The 17,838-nt window shown below is 43.3% G+C and overlaps 1 protein-coding gene across 1 annotated transcript in view; it reads left to right on the top strand.

The window, feature by feature from the left end:
- Positions 1–29: 29 nt before the first annotated feature.
- The window catches only part of LOC115183294 (elongator complex protein 4-like), a gene marked incomplete at its 3' end in the record, with an annotated part of 56,899 nt that continues 39,090 nt past the window's right edge, over positions 30–17,838 (top strand). Inside the window, exons 1-3 of the mRNA XM_029744624.1 lie at positions 30–224; positions 1,003–1,038; positions 4,586–4,707. Coding sequence (XP_029600484.1) covers positions 47–224; positions 1,003–1,038; positions 4,586–4,707 — 336 coding nt within the window. The remainder of the gene's footprint in view (positions 225–1,002; positions 1,039–4,585; positions 4,708–17,838) is intronic.

A 17,838-nucleotide genomic window follows, 5' to 3' on the forward strand; every position in this document is an offset into this window, starting at 1 on the left:
GATGTAATTCAAAACATCAACATTCGTCACCACGGGGAAAAAAAGCATGGCGGCCCCCAAGATGAGCATGGGTAAACCTACCGCGGACCGTTTACCGTGCAATACCACCAGTTTTCAGAAGAAATCACGAAGCAAACTAGTTTCAATACCTGGCACAAGACCTTCGATTCAAAATGGGCAACTTATTGTTTCGACTGGTGTCACATCTCTCGACTACGTGATTGGTCAGTCTGCCACGAATGTGTTGACAGCTAGCTAACGCGAGTTGTTTTGCTGTCTCTGGTTGATTAAACTATCAAACAATAATAATTGTTTTAATTTGGTTAGTTTTAAAGGAATGTTATCGTTGTCACTATTCGACTGCATGTCTTCAACCACTGAGTCGCATGAAGGTAGCCGGCTAGCTTCACGTTATTTACTATAACATTCATGTAACGTCAACAATAATTCGTGTGCCCCATTTGAAACAACCGGCACACCTTCACGCCATAGTAAAGGTTGACAGCTGGCTCTGGAGTATTCGTCAGTCATGGTACTGGGCGCTCGTAACTAGTTTGCAGGTTTTTGTTCCAGTACAACACTTATTCAACAATGAGCTTGATTAGTTAGAGCTGGATCAAAAGCCTGCATTCCCTGTGGGTCCCCAGGACCGCATTTTTAAATCAAAATACCAATCGTGTTTCAGAGCAAGCAGTCATTTTTGCTTTTTAACACCTACATATGAAACAGGCCTATGTAAGGACAAAATGTGAAATATGCTAATATTAATTCTCTATGTTTTGTCAAATATATTGCAACAATCCTTCCTCCAAAGAACCATTCTATGGATGAAATGTTGTGAAAATCCCCCCAAATCATGGTCTTTTAAAAAAAAATCCTGCTTTCATGAGGAATCACCCTGCATGTCAGGCCTATGCTACACTTGGTTATCTGTAAATGATATGGTGTTGTCATGAACAAAAATCAACCTATTTGTAATATTTTTTTAAATTCTTGAAATAGGTGGTGGTTTAGCAGTTGGAACCCTTCTACTCATAGGTAAGTCTAATTCTACATTTTCCATTGTACATTTAGACCATTTATGAGTAGAGGTACTACTGTACCTTGTCCAAGATGTACTAGCCTAGGTAACCTACTCCTTTTAATGTCCAAGAACCTTATGATCAGACATAAACTGGCTCTGGCAGCCAAAACAGCCAAATAATCTTTCTAAACGGGAATCGATTCTCAATTGCGATACAGTTCTATAAGGCACTCTATGGGTGTCTCTCTTCCATTACACATTGGTGATTGGAGACGCTAGATAGCTAATTAGAACTGGTAGTCGCCTCTCTCTTCCATAAACAAGCCGTAACATGAACAGTGTTAAGTGTTAAAAAGGTGTATAGTAATTTAATCTTTCTCGATGATATGAAAGTAAAGTTCCAAGTTTCCAAGCTAAGAGTATTAAAGTGTAGACAGAGCGTCAGGACTGTTATACACATTGGCCGCGCTGTCGTCAATGTTTCGAATGAGCCCCAGGGATTATTGCAGTCACTATCTCCACCTGAAAGTACCCGAGACTGGTGTAAGGCAATGCTATGGCATTAGATTGTCCTTATCACTTAGATTACCTTTGACCTGTGCTTCTCACTTGCTTTAGTGGGTTCAGCAGAGGGCACTGCTTGTTTTGCCTGACACCTGCCATCCAAGTCCCTTAAAACAATACACCCTTGTAGATAAGTTGTTGATAACCGGTAGATAAGTTGATCCTTCCGATCACCCAGAAAGCGAATGATCTGGCCCTCATTGGTTCAGGTGTGTATAACCAAGCCTGGCAGTCAGATGTGTTTGTTCTTAGCCAACTCCCCCATCATGTTTGGCATGACAAACAGTAGTGTAATGGAGGGTAAACGCATTTTACCCACCTTTTTTATTTTGTGATAATTTACCCACCTTTTTTATTTTGTGAAAGTTTACCCACCTTTTGCAGAGAAAAAAAAACGAACATTTTAGAGCAATTTAGGGTGGTGTATATAATATTACTGGTCTCGGGCTCCCTAGGTGTATATAATATTACTGGTCTCGGGCTCCCTAGGTGTATATAATATTACTGGTCTCGGGCTCCCTAGGTGTATATAATATTACTGGTCTCGGGCTCCCTAGGTGTATATAATATTACTGGTCTCGGGCTCCCTAGGTGTATATAATATTACTGGTCTCGGGCTCCCTAGGTGTATATAATATTACTGGTCTCGGGCTCCCTAGGTGTATATAATATTACTGGTCTCAGGCTCCCTAGGTGTATATAATATTACTGGTCTCAGGCTCCCTAGGTGTATACAGTTTATTAAGTCGGAAGTTTACATACACCTTAGCCAAATACATTTAGGCAAAGGTAACTGGATTTAATGACTATCGCCCCGTAGCACTCACCTCTGTCATCATGAAGTGCTTTTAAAGACTAGTCAAGTATCACGTCACCTCTACCTTACCTGCCACCCTCAACCCACTTGGCTTACTGCCCCAATAGATCCACAGATGATGCAATCACCATCACTCTGCTCTATCCCATCTGGACAAGAGGAATACCTACATAAGAATATTGTTTATTGACTATAGCTCAGCATTCAACACCACAACACCATAGTACCCCCCCCCCCACCATTTCCACCCCCTTCAGCTACGTGAGACAGGGCCATTCTATCTCCATGTTAAAAGACAAATCCTAGAGTTCACTCCCCTTTACAATCCCACGTCAAAATGAGCAAAATTAGAGCACCAGGAAAACCTGTTAAGACAAAAAGGAATCCCCCTCTAACTGTTCAGAGACTGACTGAACTTTCCTGGAGTCCTGTGGTCACGACCCACCAAGAGGTGACTCTGCCGCCTCACCCCTCCATACCCCGCCCCCGTCACTCCCCACTCTCTCTTCTTTTCTCAGCCCCCTCCTCCTCAGCAGCCTAATGACTCCCTCAGGTTCTATTTGGAAGGGCTCCCATAGAAAGGCAGGGCACAATGGGCCTCCTCTGGAGAGGGCCCATCTGGGAGGCTTTGTGGGCCCTGCTGAAAGCCACAAAGGTCCCGCTGACCTAGAAAGCCATCAATAAGAGGACGGGGAGCCCCACCGACGACAAATTGAAGAGGCAGGGAATTTCCTGGGCCAAATTCCCTGCCTCTTCAATTTGCTGTCCCATCATGGGTGAGGAATGAGGAAACAGGTCAGGAACGTCGGGGGGTGGAGAGGGAAGTACATTCTCCAGGTGTTCCTGGATGGCTCTGCCTTATTCCCGAGCTGTCGGATGTGATATCAGCTGTATGGCTGTCACCTTTAACTGTCACTGTCCTTTGTGTGTGTGCCCACTGTCTGCCATTGTGTGTAGAGGCCAGAGACTGCTTTACAAAATGGTGGTTTGTGGCTGTGACAAGAAGCAGCAGTGGCATGCTGGGTAGTGGTATGTGGGGGCGTGGAAGTAGGAAGTGGGCCTACGTTGTGGTTCTGTGGTTGGGTGGTGGGTGCTTTGTGTGGTCTGAGGTAGCCATCCGTGGTAGAATGTGTCCCTCACTCACTAGTCACTAGTCCTCACTGTCACTCAGGATTTCAATACAGACGTAAATAAGCCCAGAATGCAAGCTCTTCCAAGTGTTAGCCTATTTTATCCTGAAGCTGCAAACAGCTCTCAGAGTTCCACTAGAATTAGGCCTGGTGTCTCACTGTTGTGTTGTGTTTGACATTTAGACTGCACGTCTTTTTGGATGTAAATGTCACCTGATGCCTTTTTATACACACCTAAACCAGCATTATCTTCTGAATTGAATAGTGTTCATATGAATTACATCAACAAACACAAGGCCATCTGAAAAGCCATCATCAGCATCATAATCCTCAGAGAACAACAGTGAATTAAAGTGAGCTGGATGTCAAGAAATTGGCTACCATTGAAATGAGCTGACTTGACTCACACATCAGCAAAATAAACAGACAACAGTCATTTCATTGGCGTGAAGAAACACTCCCGACTCTGAATGCATGGTTGAGTTCCACATCCCTATGTCATTTAGCTGACAGGGGGCTCATACCTCCATGAGAACTCTGGTGAATCCTCCACACAGGATGTCCTATCCTCTCTTCAAGATGGTGGAGGAGATGACGTGTGGCTCACCCCTTTCTGTGAGAGGTGTGGCTGTCGTCTCATATGATTGGGAGCTCTGGTTCAGGAGATGACACCTGTGTCTCTGTGTCGTGTCCATTCTCCCCACCTCCCTCACTAAGCGTGACTGGTCATTACATCCATTCCAGACAGGCAGTGTGACAGATCCCCATCTGTTGTGTTGTAATTAGGCTCAGCCAGGTGTAAGGTGTTACGTTGGGAAACACTGTGGCTTTATGTGATCAGCGAATTCTGTCTTTTACTGTCAATGTATATAGACATTTAAACTTCATCACCTCTATGCTGTGTACATGATGTGTTTATAATGTCATTTGTTTCTTCCATTTTTGAGACTAAAGTGGCAGTGATCTGTGTCAATGACGCTGTTCTCCGTGTAGGTAGGAGGACACTATGACAGTGGGACCTAATGTTACGTTGTGTGTGTTGTCTCTCAGAGGAGGACCGATATGACAGCTACTCTCGTATGCTGCTCAAGTACTTCCTGGCAGAGGGGGTGGTGTGTGGACATGAACTCTACGTGGCGTCTGCTCTGGACCACCCCAATGACATCCTACAGGTGTGTGTGTGTGTGTGTGCGTGCGTTCATACTGTCAGTCTGTCCCACTGGCCTGCACATCATTTACCATAGGGTCTTTATGGATTTGTAGTCCATGAGGCTATGGATTTCAGGAGCTCCCACAGCAATGATGCTGCCTTGTTTTTGGGGGGTTCGAGAGTGGTGTGTGTTGGGGTGGTTGGCATTGTTGAGATGTTTCCGGATACATCACTCTGAAGGGGAGCAGAGCTCCTAAAGCTGTTTCCCACTCGGCACCACAGGATTGATAGTGGGAGGGGTCACAACTTAACCCCCTCTTTACATATCAAAGGGTTAGAGGCGGAGAGTAAGAGAGGAGGGAGGTCTCTTGTCTGGCATAATCAAATCATATTGGTCCCTAATTCAATCAATTGCAGAAAAGGAAAATTGCTGAGCCAGGAACTGCGTCTCTAGAAAGATGGGGCCAATGGAGAAGTTCCAACCCAACTTTGCTATATTGACTTTTATTGTGTTTATCTTGACTTTTTTGTACAGAAAGTTCATACTATTATCACATCAAATTTCAAATCAAATTTATTTATATAGCCCTTCGTACATCAGCTGAAATCTCAAAGTGCTGTACAGAAACCCAGCCTAAAACCCCAAACAGCAAGCAATGCATGTGAAAGAAGCACGGTGGCTGGGAAAAACTCCCTAGGAAAAACTCCTGAGAAAGGCCAAAAACCTAGGAAGAAACCTAGAGAGGAACCAGGCTATGAGGGGTGGCCAGTCCTCTTCTGGCTGTGCCGGGTGGATATTATAACAGAACATGGTCAAGATGTTAAAATGTTCGTAAATGACCAGCATGGTCAAATAATAATAATCATAGTAATTGTCGAGGGTGCAACAAGCACGTCCGGTGAACAGGTCAGGGTTCCGTAGCCGCAGGCAGAACAGTTGAAACTGGAGCAGCAGCATGGCCAGGTGGACTGGGGACAGCAAGGAGTCATCATGCCAGGTAGTCCTAGGGCTCAGGTCCTCCGAGAGAAAGAAAGAAAGAAAGAGAGAATTAGAGAGAGCATATTTACATTCACACAGGACACTGGATAAGACAAGAGAATACTCCAGATGTAACAGACTGACCCTAGCCCCCCGACACATAAACTACTGCAGCATAAATACTGGAGGCTGAGACAGGAGGGATCAGAAGACACTGTGGCCCCATCCGATGATACCCCCGGACAGGGCCAAACAGGCAGGATATAACCCCACCCACTTTGCCAAAGCACAGCCCCCACACCACTAGAGGGATATCTACAACCACCAACTTACCGTCCGAAGACAAGGCCGAGTATAGCCCACAAAGATGTCCGCCACGGCACAACCCAAGGGGGGGGCGCCAACCCAGACAGGAAGACCACGTCAGTGGCTCAACCTACTCAAGTGACGCACCCCTCCCATGGACGGCATGGAAGAACACCAGTAAGTCAGTGACTCAGCCCCTGTAAAAGGGTTAGAGGCAGAGAATCCCAGTGGGAAGAGGGGAACCGACAAGGCAGAGACAGCAAGGGCGGTTCGTTGCTCCAGCCTTTCCGTTCACCTTCACACTCCTGGGCCAGACTATACTTAATCATAGGACCTACTGAAGAGATAAGTCTTCAGTAAAGACTTAAAGGTTGAGACTGAGTCTGCGTCTCTCACATGGGTAGGCAGACCATTCCATAAAAATGGAGCTCTATAGGAGAAAGCCCTACCTCCAGCCGTTTGCTTAGAAATTCTAGGGACAATTAGGAGGCCTGCGTCTTGTGACCGTAGCGTACGTGTAGGTATGTACGGCAGGACCAAATCAGAAAGATGGGTAGGAGCAAGCCCATGTAATGCTTTGTAGGTTAGCAGTAAAACCTTGAAATCAGCCCTTGCCTTAACAGGAAGCCAGTGTAGGGAGGCTAGCACTGGAGTAATATGATCAAATTTTTTGGTTCTAGTCAGGATTCTAGCAGCCGTATTTAGCACTAACTGAAGTTTGTTTAGTGCTTTATCCGGGTAGCCGGAAAGTAGAGCATTGCAGTAGTCGAGCCTAGAAGTAACAAAAGCATGGATTAATTTTTCTGCGTCATTTTTGGACAGAAAGTTTCTGATTTTTGCAATGTTACGTAGATGGAAAAAAGCTGTCCTTGAAGCAGTCTTGATATGTTCTTCAAAAGAGAGATCAGGGTCCAGAGTAACGCCGAGGTCCTTCACAGTTTTATTTGAGACGACTGTACAACCATCCAGATTAATTGTCAGATTCAACAGAAGATCTCTTTGTTTCTTGGGACCTAGGACAAGCATCTCTGTTTTGTCCGAGTTTAAAAGTAGAAAATTTGCAGCCATCCACTTCCTTATGTCTGAAACACAGGCTTCTAGCGAGGGCAATTTTGGGGCTTCACCATGTTTCATTGAAATGTACAGCTGTGTGTCGTCCGCATAGCAGTGAAATTTAACATTATGTTTTCGAATGACATCCCCAAGAGGTAAAATATATAGTGAAAACAATAGTGGTCCTAGAACGGAACCTTGAGGAACACCGAAATTTACAATTGATTTGTCAGAGGACGAACCATTCACAGAGACAAACTGATATCTTTCCGACAGATAAGATCTAAACCAGGCCAGAACTTGTCCATGTAGACCAATTTGGGTTTCCAATCTCTCCAAAAGAATGTGGTGATCGATGGTATCAAAAGCGGCACTAAGATCTAGGAGCACAAGGACAGATGCAGAGCCTCGGTCTGACGTCATTAAAAGGTCATTTACCACCTTCACAAGTGCAGTCTCAGTGCTATGATGGGGTCTAAAACCAGACTGAAGCGTTTCGTATACATTGTTTGTCTTCAGGAAGGCAGTGAGTTGCTGCGCAACAACTTTTTCTAAAATTTTTGAGAGGAATGGAAGATTCGATATAGGCCGATAGTTTTTTATAATTTCTGGGTCAAGATTCGGCTTTTTCAAGAGAGGCTTTATTACTGCCACTTTTAGTGAGCTTGGTACACATCCGGTGGATAGAGAGCCGTTTATTATGTTCAACATAGGAGGGCCAAGCACAGGAAGCAGCTCTTTCAGTAGTTTAGTTGGAATAGGGTCCAGTATGCAGCTTGAGGGTTTGGAGGCCATGATTATTTTCATCATTGTGTCAAGAGATATAGTACTAAAACACTTTAGTATCTCCCTTGAGCCAAGGTCCTGGCAGAGTTGTGCAGACTCTGGACAATGAAGCCCTGGAGGAATACCCAGATTTAAAGATGAGTCCGTAATTTGCTTTCTAATGATCATGATCTTTTCCTCAAAAAAGTTCATAAATTTATTACTGCTGAAGTGAAAGCCATCCTCCATTTGCGAATGCTGCTTTTTAGTTAGCTTTGCGACAGTGTCAAAAAGAAATTTCGGATTGTTCTTATTTTCCTCAATTAAGTTGGAAAAATAGGATGATCGTGCAGCAGTGAGGGCTCTTCGATACTGCACGGTACTGTCTTTCCAAGCTAGTCGGAAGACTTCCAGTTTAGTGTGGCGCCATTTCCGTTTCAGTAAGACATATGACCGCCAAGTACTTCTGGACATCAGATCGACAGTTACTACCCTTGATTTCGATTTCAACTCCGACTCCGCTGTTCCACTGATCATACCGGACCCTATTCCTTTGTTCCATGGACTAACAAAACGCCGCAGGTAGAAACGTGGGAGATGCTGCAATGTTATGTCTTACTGAAACGTGGGATGTTATGTCTTACTGAAACGTGGGATGTTATGTCTTACTGAAACGTGGGATGTTATGTCTTACTGAAACGTGGGATGTTATGTCTTACTGAAACGTGGGATGTTATGTCTTACTGAAACGTGGGATGTTATGTCTTACTGAAACGTGGGATGTTATGTCTTACTGAAACGTGGGATGTTATGTCTTACTGAAACGTGGGATGTTATGTCTTACTGAAACGTGGGATGTGTGGGATGTTATGTCTTACTGAAACGTGGGATGTTATGTCTTACTGAAACGTGGGATGTTATGTCTTACTGAAACGTGGGATGTTATGTCTTACTGAAACGTGGGATGTTATGTCTTACTGAAACGTGGGATGTTATGTCTTACTGAAACGTGGCTGGAAGATGACGCTCTGCACCCAGTACTCTGTGGATTCTCCATGCAGCGGCAGGATCACAAGGCGGCTTCGGGGAGAACAAAAGGAGGCTGTGTGTTTTTTCCTAAATAACAACTGGTGTGCTGCTTCAGGTGTGAAGGAAATCTGGAGCTTTTGCTCACCTGATATAGAATACCTAATGGTACCAAGAGACTTCTCATCTGTAATTATCACTGCTGTCTACATTCCTCCACAGGCCAACACCACTCTGGTACTCAACAAACTGTATGGGGCCATAAACAAACAAGAAACCACTCACCCAGAGGCAGCGTTCCTGGTGGGCGAGACTAAGGCAGTGAGACTTAACCTCACTTCTACCAACACGTCTCCTGCACCACTAGGGGTGATAAAACTCTAGACTACTTTTATTCTACCCACAGAAACGCATACAAGACCCTCCCTCGTCCTCCGTTCAGCAAATCTGACCATGACTCCATTCTCCTGCTTCCTGTTTACAAACAAAAGCTCAAACAGGAAGTACCAGTGACGCGCTCAATGCGGAAGTGGTCAGACGAAGCAGATGCGAGGCTAAAAGACTGTTTTGCTAGTACAGACTAGGATGTGTTGTGGGATTCATCCGATAACATTGAGTAGTTTACTACAACAGTCATGGGCTTCATTAATAAGTGAATAGTTGATATCGTCCCGACAGTGACGATAAGAACGTATCCCAACCAAAAACCATGGATTACAGGCAATATCCATGCTGGACTAAAGGCTAGAGCTACCGCTTACAATGAAAAGGACACGGACATGAAATCCTGCTACGACCTTCGAGACATCAAACATGCAAAAGGCCATGGAGGAAGGTGGAATCCTATTATACCGGCTATGATGCTCGCCGTATGTGGCAGGGCTTGCAGACGATAACGGATTACAAAGGGACACCCAACCATGAGGTTCCCAGCGACGCAGAACTCCCAAACGAGCTAAATGCCTTTTATGCTCTCTTCAAGGAATATAAAACTGTGCCTTGCGCGAAAGCCCATGTTTTTCTGGATGACTGTGTGATCTCGCTTTCCATGGCAGATGTGAGCAAAACGTTTAAACAGGTTAACAATCACAAGGCCGGAATACCAGGGCGTGTTCTCAAAGCATGCGCACACCAGCTGGCAGGTGTCTTCAGAGATTTTAAATATCTCCTTGTCCCAATCTGTAATCCCAATGTGTTTCAAGCTGACCACCATTGTCCCTGTTCCCAAGAGCTCCAAGGTAACCTGCCTACATGACTATCACCCTGTAGCACTCACATATGTAATTCTGAAGTGATTTGAAATAGACGTCGACCGACTATGATTTTTCAACGCCGATACCGATTTATTGGAGGACCAAAAAAATCCGATACCGATTAATCGGCCGATTTTTTTTTATATATATATATATTTGTAATAAGGACAATTACAATAATACTGAATGAACACTTATTTTAATTTAATATAATACATCAATAAAATATATTTAGTCTCAAATAAATAAATAATGAAACATGTTCAATTTGGTTTAAATAATTAAAAACAGTGTTGGAGAAGAAAGTATAAGTGCAATATGTGCCATGTTAAAAAGCTAAAGTTTAAGTTCCTTGCTCAGAACATGAGAACATATGAAAGCTGGTGGTTCCTTTTAACATGACTCTTCAATATTCCCAGGTAAGAAGTTTTAGGTTGTAGTTATTATAGGACTATTTCTCTCCATACCATTTGTATTTCATATACCTTTGACTATTGGATGTTCTAATAGGTACTTTAGTATTGCCAGGCTAATTTCGGGAGTTGAATGGCTTGAAGTCATAAACAGCGCAATGCTTGAAGCACAACAAAGAGCTCCTGGCAAGTGCTGTTTGAATGAATCCTTACGAGCCTGCTGCTGCCTACCACCACTCAGACTGCTCTATCAAATCATAGACTTGATTATAATATAATAACACACAGAAATACGAGCCGTAGTTCATTAACATGGTCAAATACAGAAATTATCATTTCGAAAACAAAACGTTTATTCTTTCAGTGAAATACGGAACCGTTCCGTATTTTATCTAACGGGTGGCATCCATAAGTCTAAATATTGCTGTTACATTGCACAACCTTCAATGTTATGTCATAATTACGTAAAATTCTGGCAAATTAGTTCGCAACGAGCCAGGCGGCCCAAACTGTTGCATATACCCTGACTCTGCGTGCAATGAACACAAGAGAAGTGACACAATTTCCCTACTTAATATTGCCTGCTAACATGAATTTATTTTAACTAAATTTGCAGGTTTATATGCAGGATTATATGCAATGCAGGACAAGCTAGATAAACTAGTAATATCATCAACCATGTGTAGTTAACTAGTGATTGTTAAGATTGATTGTTTTTTATAAGATAAGTTTAATGCTAGCTAGCACCTTACCTTGGTTCCTTGCTGCACTCGCATAACAGGTAGTCAGCCTGCCATGCAGTCTCCTCGTGGAGTGCAATGTAATCGGCCATAATTGGTGTCCAAAAATGCAGATTACCGATTGTTATGAAAACTTGAACTTGGCCCTAATTAATCGACCATTCCGATTAATCAGTCGACCTCTAATTTGAAAGGATAGCTTTGACACACATCAACACCATAATCCCAGATACCACACTCCAATTTGCGTACCGCCCCAACAGAACCACAAATGACGCGATCTCAATTGCACTTCACACTGCCCTCTCCCACCTCGCCCAACGCTCTAACCATTAGGCTACCTGCTGAAATAACTATGTAAGAATGCAGTTCATAGACTACGGTAGAGGTCGACCGATTATGATTTTTCAACGCCGATATCGATTATTGGAGGACCAAAAAAGCAGATACCGATTAATTGGCCGATTTTTAAATTTAATTTTTTTTATTTATTTATTTGTAATAATGACAATTACAACAATACTGAATGAACACTTATAGTACATCAATAAAATCAATTTATCCTCAAATAAATAATGAAATATGTTCAATTTGGTTTAAATAATGCAAAAACAAAGTGTTGGAGAAGAAAGTAAAAGTGCAATATGTGCCATGTAAAAAAGCTAACGTTTAAGTTCCTTGCTCAGAACATTCGAACATATGAAAGCTGGTGGTTCCTTTTAACATGACTCTTCAATATTCCCAGGTAAGAAGTTTTAGTTATTATAGGACTATTTCTCTCTATACGATTTGTATTTCATATACCTTTGACTATTGGATGTTCTTATAGGCACTTTAGTATTGCCAGTGTAACAGTATAGCTTCCGTCCCTCTCCTCGCTCCTGCCTGGGCTCGAACCAGGAACACATCGACAACAGCCACCCTTGAAGCAGCGTTACCCATGCAGAGCAAGGGGAACAACTACTCCAAGTCTCAGAGCGAGTGACGTTTGAAATGCTACTAGCGCGCACCCGGCTAACTAGCTAGCCATTTCACATCGGTTACACCAGCCTAATCTTGGGAGTTTACAGGCTTGAAGTCATAAACAGCGTAATGCATTGCGAAGGGCTGCTGGCAAACGCACGAAAGTGCTGTTTGAATGAATGCTTACGAGCCTGCTGCAGCCTACCATCGCTCAGTCAGACTGTACCTAAGCAATTATATGCAACGCAGGACATGCTAGATAAACTAGTAATATCATCAACCATGTGTAGTTTGTTTTTTATAAGATAAGTTTAATGCTAGCTAGCAACTTACCTTGGCTTCTTACTGCATTCGCGTAACAGGCAGGCTCCTCGTGGAGTGCAATGTAAAGCAGGTGGTTAGAGCATATGACTAGTTAACCGTAAGGTTGCAAGATTGAATCCCCGAGCTGACAAGGTAAAAATCTGTCGTTCTGCCCCTGAACAAGGCAGTTAACCCACCGTTCCTAGGCCGTCATTGAAAATAAGAATGTGTTCTTAACTGACTTGCCTAGTTAAATAAAGGTAAAAAAAAAAATTGGGCCAAATCGGCAGCCAAAAATACCAATTTCCGATTGTTATGAAAACTTGAAATCGGCCCTAATTAATCGGCCATTCCGATTAATCGGTCGACCTCTAGACTACAGCTCAGCGGTCAACACCATTGTCCCCTCCAAGTTTATCACCCAGCTAGGGACAGTGGGACTGAACTCCTCTCTGCAATTGGATCCTGGACTTCCTGATGGGTCGGCCCCAGGTGGTGAGGGTAAGCAACAACACCTCCACCACACTAAACCTCAACAAAGAGGCCCCTCAGGGGTGTGTGGCTAGTCCCTTCCTGTACTCCTTGTTCACCCATGACTGCATGGCGTGCACGACTCCAACACCATCATCACGTTTGCTGACAACACGACGGAGGTAAGCCTGATCACCAACGGCGATGAGTCAGCCTACAGGGAGGAGGTCAGAGACTTAGCAGTGTGGTGCCAGGACAACAACCTCTCCCTCAATGTCAGTAAGATCAAGGAGCTGATCATGGACTACAGGATAAAGAGGGGAGAGCACACCCCCATCCAAATCAATGGGGCTGTTGTGGAGCGGGTCGAGAGCTTTAAGTTCCTTCGCGTCCACGTCACTAAGGACTTGACATTGCCTCATCCCCCTCAGAAGGCTGAAAAGATTTGGCATGGGCCCTAAGATCCTCAAAACGTTCTATAGCTGCACCATCAAAAGCGTCTTGACTGGCTGCATTACCACTTGGTATGGCAATTGCACCGCCCTTGACCACAAAGAACTACAAAGGGGGGTGCGTACAGCCCAGTACATCACTGGGGCCGAGCTCCCTGCCATCCAGGACCTCTATCTCAGGCGGTGTCAGAGGAAGGCCCGAAAAACTGCCAAAGACTCTAGCCACCAAAGCCGTAAACTGTTCACTCGGCTACCCTCCGGCAAAGTGTACCGGAGCATCGGCTCTCAGACCAACAGGCTCCGAGACAGCTTCTACCCTCAAGCCATAAGACTGCTAAAAAGCCAGACTGCTAAATAGTCAATTATTAATAGTTAATGTTTCCCAAACTATCTGTACTGACTCTATCTTGCACTGACCCTACACACACTCACTAGACTTTATGTAAACACCATATATACACTCACTAGACTATATATACACATTCACTAGACTATATATACACACACCGAATACACACTCACTAGACTATATATACACACTCACTAGACTATATATACACACTAGACTATATATACACACACCGTATACACACTCACTAGACTATATATACACACACCGTATACACACTCACTAGACTATATATACACACACCGTATACACACTCACTAGACTATATATACACACACCGTATACACACTCACTAGACTCTAAATACACACTAGACTATATATACTCACACCGTATACACACTCACTAGACTATATATATATACACACTCACTAGACTATATATACACACTAGACTATATATACACACTCACTAGACTATATACACACTAGACTATATATACATACACCCTATACACACTCACTAGACTCTAAATACACACTAGACTATATACACACACCGTATACACACTCACTAGACTATATATACACACACACCCTATACACACTCACTAGACTATATATACACACTCACTAGACTATATATATACACACTCACTAGACTATATATATACACACTCACTAGACTATATATACACACTCACTAGACTATATATACACACTCACTAGACTATATATATGTATATATACACACTCACTAGACTATATATACACACTCACTAGACTATATATACACACTAGACTATATATACACACTCACTAGACTATATATACACACTAGACTATATACACACTCACTAGACTCTAAATACACCCTAGACTATATATACACACACCGTATACACTCTCAGTAGACTATATACACACTAGACTATATATACATACACCGTATACACACTCACTAGACTATATACACACTAGACTATATACACACTAGACTATATATACATACACCCTATACACACTCACTAGACTATATACACACTGGACTATATATACATACACCCTATACACACTCACTAGACTATATACACACTGGACTATATATACATACACCCTGTACACACTCACTAGACTATATACACTCTGGACTATATATACATACACCCTATACACACTCACTAGACTATATACACACACACCGTATACACACTCAATAGACTATATACACTCACTAGACTATATACACACACCATATACACACTCACTAGACTATATATAAACACCATATACACACTCACTCACATACACAAATCCCTCACACATTCACATGCACACACATACACACACACGCGCATACCAACACAACACAAACATACACACAAACACTTTTACACTCATCATTTGCTGTTGCTGCTCTGTTGTTTATTTTACTCGTATCTATCCTGATGCCTCGTCACTTTACCTTGCCTTCATGTACATATCTACCTCAAATATATCATACCTCTGGTATGATCTGGCACATTGACCCCATAATGACAATGCAAACACATTTTTTTAGTACATATTTTTTATTTATCAAAAATAAAAAACTGAAATGCCATTTATTTACATACGCATTCAGCCCCTTTGCTTTGATTTTCGAAATTGAGCCCAGGTGCATCCTGTTTCCATTGATCATCCTTCAGATGTTTCTACAACTTGATTGGAGTCCACCTGTAGTAAATTCAATTGACTGGACATTATTTGGAAAGGCACACACCTGTCTAATATAAGGTCCCACAGTTGACAGTGCATGTCAGAGCAAAAAGCAAGCCATGAGGTCGAAGGAATTGTCCGTAGAGCACTGAGACAGGATTTTGTCGAGGCACAGATCTGGGGAAGGGTGCCAAAACATTTCTGTAGCATTGAAGGTCCTCAAGAACACAGTGGCCTCCATCATTCTTAAATGGAAGACGTTTGGAAGCACCAAGACTCTTCCTGGAGCTGGCCTCCAGTCCAAACTGAGCAATCAGGGGAGAAGGGCCTTGGTCAGGGAGGTGACCAAGAACCCGATGACAGAGCTCTAGAGTTTCTCTGTGTAGATGAGAGAACCTTCCAGAAGGACAGCCATCTCTGCAGCACACCACCAATCAGGCCTTTATGGTAGAGTGGCCAGACGGAATCCACTTTTCACTAAAAGGCACATGACAGACCGCTTGGAGTTTGGCAAAAAGCACCTAAAGGACTCTGACCATGAGAAACAAGATTCTGTTTTGATGAAACCGAGATTGAACTATTTGGCCTGAATGCCAAGTGTCACATCTGGACGAAACCAGGCACCACTCATCATCTGGCCAATAACATCCCTACGGTGAAGCATGGTGGTGGCAGTCTCATTCTGTGGGTATGTTTTTCAGTGGCAGGGACTGAGAGACTAGTCAGGATCGAGGGAAAGATGAACGGAGCAAAGTACAGAGAGATCCTTAATGAAAACCTGCTCCAGAGCGCTCAGGACCTCACACTGGGGCAAAGTTTCACCTTCCAACAGGACAGCCCCCCCCTAACACACAGCTAAGACAACTCAGGAGTGGCTTCGGGACAAGTCTCTGAATGTCCTTGAGTGGCCCAGCCGATCTAACATCTCTGGAGAGACCTGAAAATAGCTGTGCAGTGATGCTCCCCATCCAACCTGACAGAGCTTGAGAGGATCTGCAGAGAAGAATGTGAGAAACTCCCCAAATACAGATGTTGCAAGCTTGTAGCGTCATACCCAAGAAGACTCGGTTGTAATCGCTGCCAAAGGTGCTTCAACAAAGTACTGAGTAAAAGGTCTAAATACTTACAGTAGCACTCAAAAGTTTGGACACCTACTCATTCAAGGGTTTATTTGTACTATTTTATACATTGTAGAATAATATTGAAGACTTTAAAACTATGAAGTAACACATATGGAATCATGTAGTAACCAAAAAAGTGTTAAACAAATCAAAATATATTTTATAATTGACATTCTTCAAGTAGCCCCCCCTTTGCCTTGATGACAGCTTTGCACACTCTTGGCATTCTCTCAGCCAGCTTCATGAGGTAGTCACCTGGAATGCATTTCAATTAATAGGTGTGCCTTAAGTTAATTTGTGGAATTTCTTTCCTTCTTAATGCGTTTCAGCCAATCAGTTGTGTTGTGACAAGGTAGGTGTGGTATACAGAATATAGACATATTTAGTAAGACCAAGTCCATATTATGGCAAGAACAGCTCAAATAACAAAGAGAAACAACAGTCCATCATTACTTTAAGACATGAAGGTCAGTCAATCCGGAAAATGTCAAGAACTTTGAAAGTTTCTTCAAGTGCAGTTGCAAAACACATCAAGCGCTATGATGAAACTGGCTCTCATGAGGACCGCCATAGGAAAGGAAGACCCAGAGTTACCTCTGCTGCAGAGGATACGTTCATTAGAGTTACCATGCTTCACAGAGTTCATGTAACAGTCACATCTCAACATCAACTGTTCAGAGGAGACTGCGTGAATCAGGCCTTCATTGTCGAATTGCTGCAAAGAAACCACTACTAAAGGACACCAATAAGAAGAAGAGACTTGCTTGGGCCAAGAAACATGAGCAATGGACATTAGACCGGTGGAAATCTGTCCTTTGGTCTGATGAGTCCAAATTTGACATTTTTGGTTCCAACCACCGTGTCTTTGTGAGACGCAAAGTTGGTAAACGGATGATCACTGCATGTGTGGTTCCCACTGTGAAGCATGGAGGAGGAGGTGTGATGGTGTGGAAGTGCTTTACTGGTGACACTGTCTGTGATTTTATTTAGAATTCATGGCACACTTAATCTGCATGGCTACCACAGCATTCTGCTGCGATACGCATCCCATCTGTTTTGCCCTTAGTGGGACTATCATTTGTTTTTCAACAGGACAATGACCTAAGGGTTATTTGACCAAGAAGTAGAGGGATGTAGTGCTGCATCAGATGACCTGGCCTCCACAATCACCAGACCTCAACCCAATTGAGATGGTTTGGGATGAGTTGTACTCCTCTTTTGACCTCACCCTCTCACCTTCCCCCCCTACTCACAAGGCAGGC

Source organism: Salmo trutta, unplaced genomic scaffold, assembly GCF_901001165.1.
Source record: "Salmo trutta unplaced genomic scaffold, fSalTru1.1, whole genome shotgun sequence".
NCBI lineage: Eukaryota > Metazoa > Chordata > Actinopteri > Salmoniformes > Salmonidae > Salmo > Salmo trutta.